General features: G+C 40.7%; 1 protein-coding gene across 3 annotated transcripts in view; it reads right to left on the reverse strand.

The window, feature by feature from the left end:
- LOC134224455 (protein transport protein Sec16A) overlaps positions 1-18484 on the reverse strand; it is a 66943-nt gene that overhangs the window by 26636 nt on the left and 21823 nt on the right. For all 3 annotated transcript variants that reach the window (XM_062703810.1, XM_062703807.1, XM_062703809.1), the window contains exons 2-4: positions 7061-9789; positions 6733-6992; positions 6256-6664 (exon numbers count right to left, since the gene is read on the reverse strand). In XM_062703810.1, coding sequence (XP_062559794.1) covers positions 6256-6664; positions 6733-6992; positions 7061-9585 — 3194 coding nt within the window. In that variant the 5' untranslated portion in view covers positions 9586-9789. The remainder of the gene's footprint in view (positions 1-6255; positions 6665-6732; positions 6993-7060; positions 9790-18484) is intronic.

Here is an 18484-nt window from a genome sequence, read left to right on the forward strand (position 1 = left end):
TTCTGTCAAAATTACATTTTTTCATAAGTTGATATCTCCGGTTAGGGCAGACCAAAAAATATGTTTACACGGCATCTAAAGAGAAACTAATATTCTTCATTATGTCACAAAATTGGGGATATGTTATTTTTTTATCTCAAGTTTCACCAATTTTACTAAAATCATGTTTTTCCAAATAAATTGATATAACTCGACAACGGAAGAAGATACAGACGATATTCTTATAGCAAAACACGCGTTTTGAAAAGCCCCAAAAGTCTTCAGAAGGTAACATCCGTGAAAAATAAAAAATGAAATGAGCAGATCATAAATCTTGTTTTTTGAGGGACACCCTAATCCTGGTAAGTAAAATTACTCTAAACAAGTGAGCTTAAAAGCTACATAAAAAGTTTATATAGCAAAGTTGATTGGAAAAAGCTGCGCTACAACTTTGTAGAACATTTTACGTCAATATTCCGCAAAATAAAAAAATGAAAATTTCACATTTTTATAAAATGGCCCACCCTATTTTTCGGTAACTCTATAATAAGGGCCCAAGTATCCAGAACAACTTTGTAGAACAAATTTTTTTTCTTAAAATTATACTCAAGGCCGAAAATGCATCTTTTCTCGTTAATCTTGCAATACGGTGTTAATGATAAAACTTATAAAAAGTGTTAAAGATGTAGATTTTTATTTTTGATTTTTCACGAACGTCACCTTCTGAAGACTTTTGGGGCTTTTCAAAACGCGTGTTTTGCTATAAAAATATCGTCTGTATCTTTTTCCATTGTAGAGTTATATTAATTTATTTGAAAAAACATGATTTTAGTAAAATTGGTAAAACTTGAGATAAAAAAATAACATACCCCCAATTTTTTGACATAATAAAGAATATTAATTTATCTTTCAAATGCCGTGTAAACATATTATTTTGGTCTGCCCTAACCGGAGATATCAACTTATGAAAAAAATGTAATTTGACAGAAAAATGAATATAACTTTTGATCGGAAAAAGATATTGTGCATATTTACCCATCAAAAGTTGCATTTTTTCGAGCTCTAAAAGTCACCTGAAGACGACTTTTTCGAGAAATCTAAAACAAAAAAATTAGATCAAAAATACTGTTTTTTTGAGGTACACCCTAATCCAATTAGGTAAAATTGCTCTAAATCAGCCAACTTAAGAGCTACAGAAAAAGTTTTTTTAGCAAAATTGATTGGAATAAGCTACGCTACAACTTTGTAGAACATAACATGTCAATATTCCAAGAAATAAAAAAAATATTTTCTAATTTTTTTTATATGATGGGCCACCCTATTTTTTGGTAAAACCATAATGATGGCCTTACTATTTCGAACAATTTTGTAGAACAACAGTTTTTTCTAAAAAATATAGTTTTGGCGTAAAATTCATCTTTCCGCGTAAATCTGTATCCTGGACCATAGTGCAGTGGTGGAAATACTCGCATCACGAGTAAGAAAAGAGTGTAGAAGAGCCTACCAAAAACGCCGCATACGCGCGAACATACTGCCTGTAATTTTCTTGCTTTGTTCGTGAGTATGGGCAGAGGATAAAGGCAAAAAGTATGACAATATTTTGTTTGCGTGTAAAAATCACGGCCGCGAGGTTTTGTGGTTCCTTCGAATAGAGCGCCTGCCTAGGATGTGGTGGGGTTTGACAGTGGGCCCTGTTAAACCTCTATAGAAAGCTGCATGTACCCGCAAGTAGGCTCCGCCAAACGACCGTGTGCCGCTCAAAGCGCACAAGCCCAAGTCCTGGTGTTAGGTAGGACGCTAAACAGCCCTGACACGACTGCCCTCCGACGAGACAGAAGGTTTGCTCAGGCCCAATAGACTAATGCAAAATGAACTCCCCCAAGAAATTATGGCGTTTGAGCGGGTCGCATAATGAACGCAAAATGAACTTTTGTTCAAGACCTGCTCAAACGTCATAATTTCTTGGGGGAGTTCATTTTGCGTTAGTCTATAAGCCGCATTTAAAAACAACCATTACGAACGATATAGAAGATAATACGACTCGATACAATCGGCAACGACCTAGGCGACGAATAAAGGATTACGATTGGACGCTTGGAACATGGAACTGCAAGTCGCTAGGTTTCGCAGGTGGCGACAGGATAATCTACGATCCCAACTTTGACGTCGTAGCACTGCAGAAAATCTGCTGGACAGGACAGAAAGTGTGGAAAAGCGAGCATCGAGCGGCTACCTTTTACCAAGGCTGTGGCACCACCAATGAGCTGGGAACCGGCTTTATAGTGCTGGGGAAGATGCGCCAACGTGTGATTGGGTGGCAGAGAAACGACTGGTATGACGGCGAATGTGAGCACTGAGCAGTTAGTAGAAGAGAAGAATGCAGCATGAGCGAGATTACTGCAACACCGCACGAGAGCGAACGAGGCACGATATAAACGGGCGCGGAACAGACAAAACTCGATTTTCCGGAGGAAAAAGCGCCAGCAGGAAGATCGAGACCGTGAAAAAACGGAGCAACTGTACCGCGCTAATAACACACGAAAGTTCTATGAGAAGTTCACGTAAGGGCCACCTGCCACAGCCTGATATGTGTAAGGACATAAACGGGAACCTTCTTACGAACGAGCGTGAGGTGATCCAAAGGTGGCGGTAGCACTACGAAGAGCAACTGAATGGCGATGTGGCAGACGAAGATGGCGGTATGGCGATGGACCTGGGAGAACGCGTGCAGGACATAATTTTACCGGCTTCGGCTCTCCAGGAAATCCAGGATGAGATTGACATGCTGAAGAACAACAAAGCCCCTGGGGTTGACCAACTACCAGGAGAGCTATTTAAACACGGTGGTGAGGCACTGGCTAGAGCGCTGCACTGGGTCATTACCAAGATTTGGGAGGAGGAAGTTTTGCCGCAGGAGTGGATGAAAGGTGTCGTGTGTCCCATCTACAACTAGCACCAATTGCAAGGGAGTTCATGGGGCAGTACCAGGCGGGTTTTATGGGCGAACGCTCCACCACGGACCAGGTGTTCGCCATTCGCCAAGTACTGCAGAAATGCCGCGAATACAACCTGCTCACACATCATCTATTCATGGACTTCAAAGCCGCATATGGTACAATCGTTCGGGACCAGCTATGGCAGCTAATGCACGAACACGGATTTCCGGATAAACTGACACGAATGATCAAAGCGACGATGAATCGGGTGATGTGCATAGTTCGAGTTTCAGATGCATTCTCGAGTCCCTTCGAAACCCGCAGAGGGTTACGGTAAGGTGATGGTCTTTCGTGTCTGCTATTCAACATCGCTTTGGAAGGGGTAATACGAAGAGCAGGGATTAACACGAGTGGTAAAATTTTCAATAAGTCCGTCCAGCTTTTTGGCTTCGCCGACGACATAGATATTATGGCACGTAACTTTGAGAAGATGGAGGAAGCCTATATCAGACTGAAGAGGGAAGCCAGGCGGATCGGACTAGTCATCAACACGTCGAAGACGAAGTACATGATAGGAAGAGGTTCAAGAGAAGACAATGTGAGCCACCCACCGCGAGTTTGCATCAGTGGTGACGAAATCGAGGTGGTAGAAGAATTTGTGTACTTGGGCTCACTGGTGACTGCCGAAAATGATACCAGCAGAGAAATTCGGGGACGTAAATCGTACGTACTTTGGACTCCGCAAGACGCTCCTCGATCGAATAAAGTTCGCCGCCGTACCAAACTGACAATCTACAAAACGCTCATTAGACCGGTAGTCCTCTACGGACACGAGGCCTGGACGATGCTCGTGGAGGACAAACGCGCACTTGGAGTTTTCGATAGGAAAGTGCTGTGAACCATCTATGGTGGGGTGCAGATGGCGGACGGTACGTGGAGGAGGCGAATTAACCACGAGTTGCATGAGCTGCTGGGAGAACCATCCATCGTTCACACCGCGATAATCGGACGACTGCGGTGGGCCGGGTACGTAGCCAGAATGGTTCTCGACAACGATCCGACGGGCACAAGAAGGCGAGGTTCGCAGCGGGCAAGGTGGATCGACCAGGTGGAAGATGAATTGCGAACCCTCCTTAGACTGCGTGGTTGGCGGCGTGTAGCCATGGACCGAGCCGAATAGAGAAGACTCTCATATATAGCACAGGCCACTTCGGCCTTAGTGTGAATAAATAAATAATGTAATCTAATACTGGTAATACAGTTTGTAGTCGTTTATGAGGTCGTTCATACCGCCAACATTTTAGTAGTATATGGCGATTTCGGATGAAAGCCGTGCGGTGATAGGATTCGGAACACAATCAGGAGGATAAACCATTTCAAGTTGATCGTGCTTGCCGTCGTCGGGATCTCGGAAGCCCCTAATTCCTGCCTTAAGCACAGGACCGCGACGACTGCTGATCGCTGGCGGCATTGGCTCGACCGTGTTAAGGGGATTCGGGGCTTCCTCAGGGCAGTCGGCAAATATGCGTCCCGGTGACAATCTCGAGCATGAGGCAGCTGAAAGTTGATTCAAAGTCTGGCGACAATGGTTGACAGCAGTAAAAGCTGAGCGCAACGTAAATTCGCTGATCACAGGCATTAATTGCGGTAGAGTAGAATCCTGCATGGTATCTCTAAAAACTGAAGAATTTTCACACAGGAAAACGTCCATAGATGGTTGATACTTGCCGGAAAGAAGAGTGCGGAAGCCGCTGTCACCAAACCCAAACACAGGACCAGGACGACTGGTGATCGAAGGCAGGAAGAGTGCGACTGTGTTGAGTAGATTAGAGGCTTTCTCTGCGCTTGCGGCTGTTGCGCGTCCTGGTGGGAAGCTAGAGGCGTTAGCGAAGGAAATTTCCTTAGTGCGGCTAGCATGAGTTTGGTTCGATGCATGATGAGTAGATGTATGCGGCAGACTGAAAGCGATGAATGAATCAGGACGAAAACGATATTTGCCTGTAACGGGGGCTCGGAAGATCCCTTCTCCCAACTCAAACGTGGGGTCGGGATGACTAAAGTACGCTGGCTGGGAAGGCTCGACTACGATGCGAGAGATAAGGATTTCCTTGAGGCTTGTGGCAGGTATGCATCCCGAGGAATGAAGCCGGGATTGAAAACAGGTTACTCCATCAGCAAAACTTTGTCCGACGAAATATCCAGCGGATCGTCGAATTCCGCAGCAGGCTTCGGGCGCCAAAAATTTTCTTCAATCCTGTCGTCAACGAACTTTCTAAATAGATATCATTCGTATAAGCAACGATGAGATTATGACCATAGACACGTTTGAGTTTGGTAACAAGAGGATGTGAGAAAAGATTCAGGAGAATATAGTTATGAAATCACGATTGTTGCCGTGTGAGCACATGGTTTGGTGCATGATTTTAGGCTTCGCAAAGGAAGACAACGGTGTCCTCCATGACAGGTAGGTAGTGGCATTTCTTCCGCATCCAGTATTGCCTTCGTGTTTGGAATTCATCAATGTTGATGATTAATATTTAAACATTATAAAACATTAGGTACTATTTTCGCACTGGTCACTGGTCATAAATTTGACCGAAACTAATGTTTATCGTTAACTTTATACCCGTTGTTTTAAATCAACTCAAATTTAAACCCAAATGATTCGGATTTCTGATAATAATAGCACACAATGTTTTAGTTAAGTTTGGCTGCGAATATTTATGTAAGGATTACGAATTCTTCTAATTTCAAGAATATATTTCTAGTGATCCGCTTAAGCAAGCAACGAGTATTTTCTTTTTATGTATGCCCCGGCTTGCTTCGAAACAACAACGGCATTGCGTCGACCACCTCTGATGCTTTTTTAACCTTGTCCATAAAGCAATAGAAAAGGGCACAATAAGGCCATTCTAAGGAAAAATGCGTGAAACGGGATAGTAATGAGTGAATGAGATCAAATGGTGGAATCGAAATTGGCGCAATGATTGAAGTTTTCCGTTATAATTAAAGATGTATAAGCTTTTGTCAGTTAAATGATTTGTGCGTGAGTAGTTTTTTTTTGTTAAAGGATCTGACAAGTTTAATCGGAAAGAGTGTTGGTGCCTTCACAGAAAAATATATGAAAATAAAAACAGTCAGCTGTCTTCAAACACATAACAATAAATCATCACTCATGGTGTTCACGCACATGATGCGTCAGTTTGTCACGATATTTCTTAGAAAATAATAAACCAACCGAGTTAAAGCACTCACACACCCACACTTTTAAATAATATCACACACGCTAGAAATGAGACAACACCTAAAATGCCATTTTATAACAAATCTTGGTACTTGCCGTTCTTTATCGTTGGCAGAGCTGCGCCCGGAATGTACCGACTCGCGACCATCACTAGTCAGCAAGTCACGCTGCATCTGGGCCGTCTGCATTTGACTGTAGTAAGTGCGATACCATTCGGCATACGCCTGGGGGTTGGTACGTCGCAGCTGTTCGTAGTACTGCTGATGCTGAGTGTAGTAACTGTAGGGATCATAATACCCCGATGTAGCGCCATATTGAGCACCGTAGTTAGACGGTGGATACTTTCGATCCTTGCGGTCGTCACGTTCACGACTCTCACGAGCACGATCGCGTTCCCGGTCTCGCTCGGTGCCATTACGACTTCCCCCTCGGTAATCCTCGTACTCGTAGCGTCGATCGTGACGATCCCGTCGTTTATCGCCCGGTCCTTCGCGATAACGATCATCTGATGAAAATGTAGTTGACATTTATAAATAAGTATGCATCTAGGACAAAAATGAAATAAATTCTTACCTTTTCTCCTATCATCTCGATAGCGATCACCTCTATCGCGTTCCTTCTCTTTTCGATAGCGACGATCATCTACGCCTCCGCGTTCCCGTTCCTCGCGTTTTCGATAATACTCTTCACGGGACATATATCGCTTGCCGGTATCGCCTTCCTTGTCGTATCGTGTCGATCGTTCGGTTTCGTATTTGGATCCATCGGTTTCGTAACGACTGTCTCGATCATATTTGCTGCCTCGACCGTAGCGATCCCGTTCGCGGTCGTATCTGCAAAAACGATTGATTACAAAACGTAAATTATAAAATCAACTTTCCTGAATCGCCAACGCTTGTACCTGTTTTTCTCCTTGTCCCGGTAATCGTAGTCACGATCTCGTTCTCGATCACGATCCTTGCCGCCATCCTTTCGTCGGTCCCTTTCTTTTTCCCGATCGCCCCGTCTTCGATCACGTTGCTCTACGTTGGCGCTCCCCTCACGCTCCCTCCTCCGTCGGTCCCGATCGCTGTAGTCCGAGTCCTCCGTATCGTACCGATCTCGTGAGCTCTTGCTTTTGTTCGAACGACGTAATGGATCTTCGTCTCGCCGAGAAGATTTACCTTTACCATAGAACATCGATCGTTCCTTATCACTTTCATCTGCTGTGGAGGTGTTGGATGGATCCTTTCGAGTTGTTTCCACGATAAGATTAGATTCGGCGTCTACGTTACTAACAGGGCCCGCTCCAGAAGTACTAGCGACAACTGGGTTGTCATCATCGGTGTTACCACCTTCGATAGGTTCTTCACGACTCAACTCCACGTGAATCGGTTGTGTAGGTGGGTCGTGCGGGTTTTCGCCGTCCATAATTAACTCTCGTTGTTGCTCGTTGATGGGAATATCTATGAGATGCTGTGCCGAATAGCTGCTAGCGCTGGTACTTTGTGGAGGTCGATCATCCTCGACTCCGGGTATTACGCGCTGCTGGTTGTGGTGTGTATCACTTTCTCCTGGAACCAAATATAAATTCCGATCACTGATTTCCTCCTCACGATGTTGATGATGATCCGCTTGAATGGTTGCTGCGGATGAATACGCTGGTCGCGGGTTGGGATTCGAAGCCGAATCCGAAACTTCACCGTCCGCTTGGCGTTCCATGTTGAGATCGGTTGCATTTTCTAAGTCGGTTCCTGGAATCATTCGGTCCAAACCAGGAGGTGGTTCAAGATAGGAATGAGTGGTTATTTGTTGATTGTTTTCAGACTGTTGTTGACCGGGTACATATCGCGACAACCCTGGGGGTGGAAGACTATCTTCGCCCTGTTGCTGATCGTGCGATACTGGGCGATGCGAAGCTGTGTAGCCATCTTCTGATAAATGCCCAGTTTGGAGATACTGGTTACGGTCGTTACTAGGAGCAACTTCAAGGTTTTCGGCGTTCTCTATACGAGCATCTGGTATCTCTTGGTTTTCAGGCGAGAAAGTCTCAACATTAGTGATTTCTGGCGGTTGGTAGAAAACTGGCGCGATTGGCGCTGGTGGTTGGGTAACTCCCAAACCAGGAGTTGCAATATGGGCACGCTGTGTAGTACGCTTGAAAGGATTAAGTGCTGCTTTGGGAGGTCCTTGGATTGGTAGAGGCCCTTGTGTGGGTGGTGGACCAGGAGGAAGGAGTTGGTTCTCAGCATTTGCTTTCTGTTCAACCTCTGTAGGAGGAGGTGGCAAAGGCGGTGTTTTCGATGACGATTTTGGAGGAATGGCTCCATTATCAGTTTGCTGAATACTTGCGATTGAAGGTGGTGGCGGGGGAAACGAAGATTCTCTGTAGTTGTTGGAACCTTTGTCTTCAACTTCCACTCGGGGCTCTTGTTTGATACTCAATGAGTTTAATGCCATATCTAACTTATCCGCAGCCAGATCCGGGTATTGCTGTTCGTATCCTCCAATATTTTCATAATTTTCAACTTGATTTCTCCCGGATGAACCATCATCTGACGGACCTGTGTTGGAACTTCTGCTTTCACCGATTTCACCGCTCTCTATGGAACGATCACTAGAAGTTTGCGAGACTTGACTTTCTATAGACCACTGCGGCGATAGAGTTTCATTTTTAAGGCGTGTTAGCTGCGCTGGCTGCACTTTGGCCTGAGGCAGTTGAGTATTGTTTCCAGCACCAGGTAAACTGAAAGTATTTTGAGGAACAGTGTTTTGCTGCACATAACTTGGTTGTTGATGATACATGTCCTGTACTGCATTTATCGGCGGCTTCGCCTCAACGTGTTGTGGTTTTGGACTAGCAGATGGCTTATTGTCCGAAAGGTTCCAGTTCCAATTATCATTGGCACTGGAGTTAAAACTATCAGAAATGGTTTGATCGAACGGCGAAACTGAATTTTGGGGAAAGTTTGGCGTTACCGATGCTGGGGGGTGTGATGGTGGTCTTTGTGTAGGCTGGGTGAAAAAGTTAGTTGGTGCCAGCGGCTGCGTATACTGTGGCTGTTGTGGAGGATAGGGATGCTGTTGATAAGTCGGTTGAAAGTGTTGCTGCTGCTGCTGAATTGGAGCAAGTGGGGTCGTATAGTTAGCGTACATCTGCTGTTGATTAGCAGTAGTTGGAACTTGATTAGGCATGAAATTCCTATTGTTTTGATCCAAATGCATCTGTTGTGGCCGATACTGCTGCTGTTGCTGGGTTTGGAAGTACTGGGTGGTGTTCATGTTCGATTTTGGTGGAACAGTTTGCTGTATATGCTGTTGCGGAGGTGCAGCCTTTTGCGGTGTGAACGCATTGGTGGTGTCTCCCCAATCACCCCAATCGTCGCCCCAGCCATCGTTGTTGTTATTGTTGGTAAATGCTGTCGAGGCTGAAAATGGCTCTGCCATGGTTATCACGCTTCCTGGTAAGGCGGCGGTATTTGGCCTCACAAAAGTGTTCTTGCTCTCAGTTAAACGATGGTTCGCATCAATACTTTTTCCATTTTTTATATTGTTTGCTGTTTCTTGTGTAAAGTTAGGATGGTCCAGACAGTTGAAATAGGTGCTTGTATAGAACGGTTCAATGGATGAATTACTCAAATCATACAGTACCTGAAATAAAGCAAACAATATATTAAAAATGGCAATAAAGTATAAACTGCGTTTTAGATAAACAGACTTTAGTTGATTTCGGGCCTAGCATAAAGGAGAAAAAACAGGTAACTATGAAACTGGTAGCTTGATGAACCTCAATTTCTCAAAAAAAACTGGATTATGAAGTTGAAACGCCAAATTACCATTCTATCACGTTGAAATACTGGAACTGCTTCACCCTACCTATCGTTTACGATTACTTTTAGCTCATAAAAAACAAAGCAAAAAGTGTTAAAACAAAGTTTAAATACTTTCAAAACATGGCCGAGAGTCAAGCAAGGTAAAGGTTGCAAATTCAGAGGATAGATAGCGGTTGAGTGTTTAAGAACTAGAGGACCATCTTAAACAACTTATCTTAAGCAGTCTTAAGTCGCTAAGTCCACATATGAGCCATATTAAACCTGCAACCGTTATCTAACTGACCATGCAGGGATCCCCGCAGCTCATGTTGAAGCACCATGATTAATGAAATTCATCACATCATAGATGTGAAGAAAACATACTTCAATAATATTTCCCCGGGTTATACAAATTGCATAGGGGTGATCGGGGCAATATGGGCCACCTAAGGAAATCGTTCCAAAAAACGCTGAAAAGCTCAAAATAAAAATCATCATTCAAATGTAGTTGACTTATGCTAGGGAGTATTACCTTTCATATTACGTCGATGAGTGATAAAAAATATGTTTGGAAATTGTTGGAATGCACTTTTGAAGATGTATTGATTTGAATGTGTGTTCCCGACTATACGGGGCAATATGAGCCACCATTAGGGGCAGTATGGGCCACCCATCCTAAATGTTTTTCTGGGAGAGAAAAGTGTTGTAATATGGATGAATATGATATTTCTACAACAGTTTGGAGTATTCTATACAAAATTAGATTGATAAACAGCACAACGAAGGCCAAACCGATTTGCCACTCTTCACCATTTGCACAAACACATTGATCAGTGGTCATTTTTCCTGTTCCGATCGCAGTAATGCAGTGTTGTAATTTATCCCGATGTGCTTTACTACAGGAAAGAAACTCTCAGCTGGGTTGCCGAAGATGGCCGAATGTGACGTTACGTCTCGCATACTCAGTACAATTTTTGTAACAGACGTGACGTTTCATTCCGCCCACCCACTGTGGTGGCAATGTTTACGTTATTTTTACGACTACTACTACAGACATAGAGGACTTTGGCCCACACCTTTACTGAAGCACATCGCGAATAACCCTGCTCGCAGGGCAAGATTACTTTTGACAGATATCGAATCATTTTCCATCGATGTCCTATTGGAATTGCTGGGTAGCACCAGCTATTCTTATAACGGGGTGATTTTTTAATTTTCGAACTGTCACTTTTAAGTTTAATTCTCCAAATGAGACAGACCTTATTGGAATAGCTGGGTAGCACTAGCTACTCTATAACCAGATACCGGCGGAGTGAAAAACTGTCGAAATGGCAACGTATGAAAAGGTGTGATATCGTGGAAATAATACTGGCATCACTTGAACTTTTGGTTGACTCTTATGGGTGAAACAAGTAAACAAGTCGATTTGGAACCGCTTTTGACGGTTCGATTGGAAACAAGATGGCGTCTTTGCCGATCTCTTATTCTAGTATTTCTATAATTATCAAACTGTCACTTTTAAGTTTAATTCTCCAAATGAGACAGACCCTAAAAAGTTCCAACCTAGGTTGGGACCAGTTCCAACCTAAGTGCTGTCAAAACGTTTTTTTATTCGCTCAGGTTGGAACTAGAAATACTAGAATAAGAGATCGGCAAAGACGCCATCTTGTTTCCAATCGAACCGTCAAAAGCGGTTCCAAATCGACTTGTTTACTTGTTTCACCCATAAGGTTCAAATTACCGTCATCCAGTCATTGACGAGAAAGACAGCCACGTGCTCGTACCATCCCCCAGTAATAAAACCACCCACCGAGGAGAAAAAGCAGTCTCCAGCTGGATGGGGGAAGTATTTTTGTTTCAAAACTACATCATCCAATAGCGAAGACATAATTATATCCGGTCGATGGTTCATTTGGTTGTATTTCGCTTTAGTTTTGAAAAAAACTGTAAATCGACGATTTACTCTCACGTTTTCTTATATATGAGAGTAATTCTTCCACGATTTTCTCTGGAAGTTGCTCCAGGAATTAATTTGGAAATTCCTACAAAAATTCTCCAGGAAATCCTTCTGTAATACATTAACTTACTCGAAGTTTTCTTCAGGAATTGAGCAATTCCTCCGGGAGTTTCTTGAAAATTGAAAATGCACGGGGCTCAAAATCCGGCGGAAAATTTTTCCGAGGTGTGAGGCTACCTTTATCAGGAGGGGTAGCGAAAAAAAATAAAAATAAAAAATCCTGGAGAATTTTTATTACATGCTTCTGAGTGTCTTCCGGATTTTTTTTTTGCAGAAATAGTAATTGAAGTTTCAATATGATTTATTAGATGATTTTTTGTAGAATAGAAAATCTCCTTCACATGAATTCTATACGGTTTCTTGGCCAGTTCTGGATGTCCTGGATCATATGTTCGTAATCAAAACAAACACCATGCTTCGCACACCAACATATCCAATGACAGATGGAACTGAAAATGTTTTTGCCTTTCTCGTACAACAAAGTTGTACCGAAAGGCTATCATTTCACTCCAAAATCCAACTTTTTATAGAAGTCTCGGAGACCAATGATGTTATATACCAATCGACTCAGCTCGTCGAGCTGAACAAATGTCTGTCTGTCCGTGTGTATGTGTGTGTGTGTGCACACGAAACCCGAAAAACATTAGCCACTTTTTCATATAGTAATTCTAAACCGATTTTCTCGCAACAAGTTGCATTCGACAGGGGACAAAGCCTGGTTGATCACTATTGTATTGGATAACGTTCGACCATTGCGTTTAAAAGTTATTAAGAAAATGGAATCTAACTATATAAGCGGCATATAAGGTTGGTGTCTTGGCTAAATGCGAGAAAGGCAGTATCACCACTCGGTGATTTACATTGGGTTTTTTATTCAGGGTTCGGGTTGGCACTGACCCAGGTTTAAAATCAAAATCGACAATAGATGATAATATTCTTGTACTCAGCAACTGAAATTTGAGATTTTTCGCATATTAAGGCCTAAAATCTTCCTCTGTGCAGCTATGCCCATATTGCCCCATAGAGGGCGGTTTTGAAAAAAAAAATTATGAAAAATTCAGATTTGTATCAGTACAAACATGTGTGCACAATATTTAATTATAATAGATCTTTTGATTGAGATGTATTTTGACCTGTATTTTAATCATTAATCTTATAATAATTCTGCCTATGCAGCGAAAATTTACATTTTCAAGTGTATTTTTATGTTTGAATTGAATTTCAATGCAGTTTTCATGTTGAGGCATATGTGGCGCATTCTCTTAAAGATCATATAAGATCATATGGTCGGGGTTCAGCCAAACCGCACCAAGCGGACTGACTTGTGATATTTTATTCGTTCAAGGATAACGGAAATACCCTCAGTTATAGGGTTGAGGGATGTCCAATACGATTTGCGATCAATTAAATCTGATAAACGAAGGTTTAAGCAGAAAAATCGGTAATTTTATGTTGGCGCTTGGTGTGCTTTGGCTGTACCCCGACCATATAATTATAAAACTTGTCAATAAGCTGAAATTGAGGGTGGCTCATAATGCCCCGTATGTTCGTATTGCCAAAATATATTTTAGTTAATAGATAAAGATTGTCGCTTCGGTTCCCTTTGTTCTGCTGTCCGAAACATGTGTGGTACATACCTGTCAAATCGTATGGATTTTCCTTCTTTGACATTTAGCTCCCCTATCCTCGCCAGCAAAAGATGTTCCTGACAGCGACGACACCAACAATCTTTATCTAGTAACTAAAATATCTTTATCATATCTTGTAAGTTTCAAAGTAGACTCTTTGTGTATCAACAATCGACGAACGGCACTCTCGTATATCCAAGCATGCGTTGCTGTTCTGTCTTTTGCGAATTGTTAGGTAAAGTTTGACTACCACCGCTAGATTCGCTAGCATTTCAAAATCATTGAAGGACCACATTCCTTGGCAAAGATGCCTAAATGTTATGTGACAGGGTGTCTACTCATCTGTAAAAACAAAAGTGTCTGATTTTTTCAGGCTTTTTCAAGTGCTTTACATTAATTTCCAGGTAAAAACAAACGTGCCATATAGTGAATATTCCGTCAAAAATTCCTCCAGGTTTCCATCAAAAATTTCGCTAGGGATGTGATGATGGAACCGAGGTGATGTATGTATGTGTGTATGTGAAAAAAAAATTGTATACACACTTTTTGGAACTTATCATTACCCGATTTACTCGCAACATGTTGCATCCGACGGGGAAAGCGGTCCCACTGTTTGCTATTGAAAAGTGGCCCGATCGGATATTGCACTTCGGATTTATTGAAAAATCATTGGTTTTTACCAAGGTCCCCATCTTGGGGAAAAAAATATCAAAATCGAAAAAAAAAGTTTTTCAAAAATGATGACAATGCATGACAATGATTAGTAATGCAAAAACTTGCAAAATGATAGAAAACATGCTATCTATTCTCCTAAAGTGCTTTTTTGACCTTTCTAATGTGATTTTTTCAATACATTTTATGATGCACGAAAAAGGCAAAATCGCCGCTAGGTGAATTAATCTGGCTTTTTAAAAATTCCTTTTGATTTTTTTGTTGGAGTAGGCGGGGCAAGATGGGTCACGGGGTAATATGGGTCAGGGCCGGTTTTGAGCATCGTATACATTTTAATGTGGAGATCAGTCTTGTAAAATGTCATTTGCACTCGTTTGTATAATTTTCCCAGAACTTTTTTCTGAAGGTTGCCATCACTCCTGAGGTATAACGAACTTATAGCGCTTAAATGTGCCTAAAACTTTGTCTAATAAGACATTGCTGTAAATATGTAATCTGAGGCGTGGGATGCAAAATGTCATTCAAATGACATTATGTCAAATGACACGTGACATTTTGAAGAGTTTTCACTATCCAGCCTCATATGTTATATTTAGGGCAATGTACCCTTGGACAAAAATATAGCCCTACTCAAGCGTTATGAGTACATCTGAAATTATGAAATAAATTTGGCTTCTGAAGAAAGTTATGAACAAATTAGTCAAATGACATGCAGATGACATTTTACAAGCCTGGTGGAGATTATGACTTTGTAGGAGGAATAATTTGGTTCTACTTTATTGTCACTCGATTTGATGATAAAATTTCATTTTGGTAGAGTATGACCAGGTAAATTATTTTTCAGCATTGTTTCTTATGCGAAACACACTTTCTATAAAACGTGTGATCTCGTCGAGCAATCCAAAATCAAAACATTTTTAGTATTATGGTGAAAGTTTTATAAGTAATGTGGGCGATGTTGTACTAACTGCAAAAAAGTAATTTTTTTGTTATTTCGTACCCCTGGCTTACAGATTATGAACTATTTTTGCCTTTCTCGTACAACAAAGTTGTACCAGAAAGGCTTTCATTTCACTCCCAAAACGTACTTTTTATAGAGCGCTTGTAGACCCATAGTATTATATACCATTCGATTCAGCTCGACAAACTGAGCAAATGTCTGTCCGTGTGTGTGTGTGTGCGTATGTGTGTGCACATTGAAACATTAGCCAATTTTTCTAGTACTAAACCTGAATCGATTTTGCTACAACAAGTTGCATTCGATGGGGAATGTTTTCTTCTTGTTCACTATTGAGTTTCATAATGATGGCACTTCTCAAAAAATAGTAAATATTCAAAGAGTTATGAGACATCCTTATTTCGTAACAAATAAGCTATCGATTTTCTAGGTTATGTTCTCCCAAGACACAATTTATTCGAAACCGGCACACTGACAGCATAGAATACACAGCTTACACGGAAGAAAAACTTCACAAAGAAACATAGAAACCCATTAATGAGTTAAAAGTACCTATTTTAAGATTTCATGTATACACTGAAAATTCTCGTTTATTTTTTCAAAATGACCTAAGAAACATATTTTCATGAATGAATTTTAATATTGCGATCAACAGACCAATATGATAGCTTTTGATTGCAGTACACAAATTAATTCATGAATAAAAGGTGACATATGTTCTTTTAAAAGTTAAGCGTCATTTCTGCCATTTCTTTCCCCTATGGGCCGATGAGAAGTGAAAAGTGAGACGTGAGAAGTGCGGAGTGAGGAGTGAAAAGTAAGAAGTAAGAAATGAAAAATGAGAAATGAAAAATCACCAGATGATCCGAAATGAAAACAAAATGTTTTTCCAAATTTAATCTAGACTATCCTTTGAAAAGAGCTGAAATTTGTTTTGCTAATATTTTCAAATGGATATAATAGAAAACGACGCATCCCACAAAAAAGTGTTGTATGGGTGACCATCGCAAAATCAGTCAAACTTTCTAGTGAAAATATCGGAAACAATCCAAATTGAGCCCTACACTGAAAAAAATCAGTTTAAAAATTTTAAAGTCGATTTGCGAAAAAACGCCCTTTTTTATTTAGATGAAATTTTGTCTCAAGATAGGTGATTATGTTCCCTACCAACCGTCCATACATCGCAAGCTGGGCACTCTTAAGGAAAAAAAGTTTTTTAACAAAAACTTTTTCTTGTCGGAATTATTTTCAGTGTATTTTCATCTGAAATTAAACCAATGAAAGCCATCGTTATAGAACCCCAAGCAAATCTATTTTTATGATACATTGTCTAATTTAGTCACTAAATATAGTTTGTTTTTAAATTAAGAGTAATATTAAGAAGGGTTTATACCTTCAAAAAATATTATATTCCATTATTAGCTTCTTTAGTTGCGACCAGTTACGACCAAAACATTGTACTCTGCCTGACTGTACAGGAATACTTAATATGAGTTTATTATGCATACATATGTTAAATCCACCCTTAAAGACACTGAAAAATCAATTCCGTCAAGAAAAAGTTTTGTTAGAAATTTTTTTCCCTTCAAAGTGCCCAGCTTGCGATGTATGGACGGTTGGTAGGGAACATAATCACCTATCTTGAGACAAAATTTCGTCCAAATCGAAAAGGGCGTTTTGCAAATCGACTTTTAATTTTTAAATCGATTTTTTTAGTGTAGGGTTCAATTTTGAGTTTTTCAAAAGTTTTATTAGAAAGTTTGACTGATTTTGCGATAGTCACCCATACAACACTTTTTTGTAGGAAGGGTCGTTTTTCGATTATATCCATTTGAAAAATCAGTAAAAACAAGTTTGACCCTTTTCAAAAGATAGTCTGAATCAAATTTGAATAAACTAAGTATGCACTTTTCTTTTAACTGCACTTCTTAAACGTTGACCAATAAATTTACAAAAGTCAACTTAAACAATCAGAACACTTGCAAGTTCCCAAAAGTTCTATTTTGGCTTTACGCATTTTATTACATTTCCCACATAACTTTTCAAAAGGACCCAAGTAAATTTTTTCATGAATTCTCGCTTAACTTTTCAAAAGGACGTAAGTAACATTTTTTTCATGAATTAATTTGAATACTGCAATCAATATTGTGATTCTCGAGATATTATAGCATTTTGCTCATTCACCTCTGCCTCGCTTAGTTGTGCGCCGCTAAGGTATTGTGTCATATTATGGTACTTTACTCAATTTAAGTGTAGAATATTACATCACAAATTAAACATAATTGCACTACTAATATCCACTTAAACAATATCCCGAACGCAACACAGGCGAAAGAAAAGCAAAAAACTACTAAACCTCGAACAATTTCACTTAAAAATATCTTTTCGTAAAGGGACGACAATATGCTACATACCTTACAAGCGAATGTGGAAAAGCATACCGAAAACTCACATCTATTTGACATTGGTTTATTTACTTTTTGCATGGCGCACAACTCGGCGCATGGGACCCGGCGCGTAACTGGTGAGCCAGTATGCTAATTTTAGAAAAGAATCGCAATAGCTTTCATGTTGTTCTGTTGATTGCAGTACTCAAATTAATTCATGAAAAAAATGTTACTTAGGTCCTTTTGATAAATTATGCGAGATCTATAGTACAGCAGAAAGTCCATTGCTGATAAACGTTCATTTCGAACAATACACCGCAGATTGCTGGTTAATTTTTTTTTTTGACATATACTCTGTCTCGCTCAAACCAACAGCGAATAATCTAGCGACTACTTTAACGAACTATTTAAGGAACAGCTACTTTAACCGACCGTGTCCATTTAGCAAGTACGGTGTTGAACATAATCTGGAGATTAAAATAACACTTAATAAAGTTTAAAAAAAACTTAGCAAGTAACCGCACAATATTGAGTAAAACAAATTAAGGGTGTAGCATTTCTGCATGCGGTGAATAAATTTCGCACCGTGTATATAACTGACAGCATGAATGTTTGTGTTGCTTCTTTCGTGCTTTATTGATGATGCTAACCTCTCAAGCAAAGTTTTCCAAAGCTTCAAATGTGGAACACGAAAACTAATGGACGAACACACACGCGCTAGAGACCCGAAGCCGACGACTTCATCCGCTCGCCTCAACACAGCTGTAAAAGTTTCGTCGTTGGAAATAAAAATCGCATACCTACGTACATGCTTTCTCGTGCGCTCGTTACGTTTGCTGCCATTTTGTTTCATGCTTTGGAAGGAAAGAAGA

This window comes from Armigeres subalbatus, chromosome 3 (genome assembly GCF_024139115.2).
Source record: "Armigeres subalbatus isolate Guangzhou_Male chromosome 3, GZ_Asu_2, whole genome shotgun sequence".
Classification (NCBI taxonomy): Eukaryota; Metazoa; Arthropoda; class Insecta; order Diptera; family Culicidae; genus Armigeres; species Armigeres subalbatus.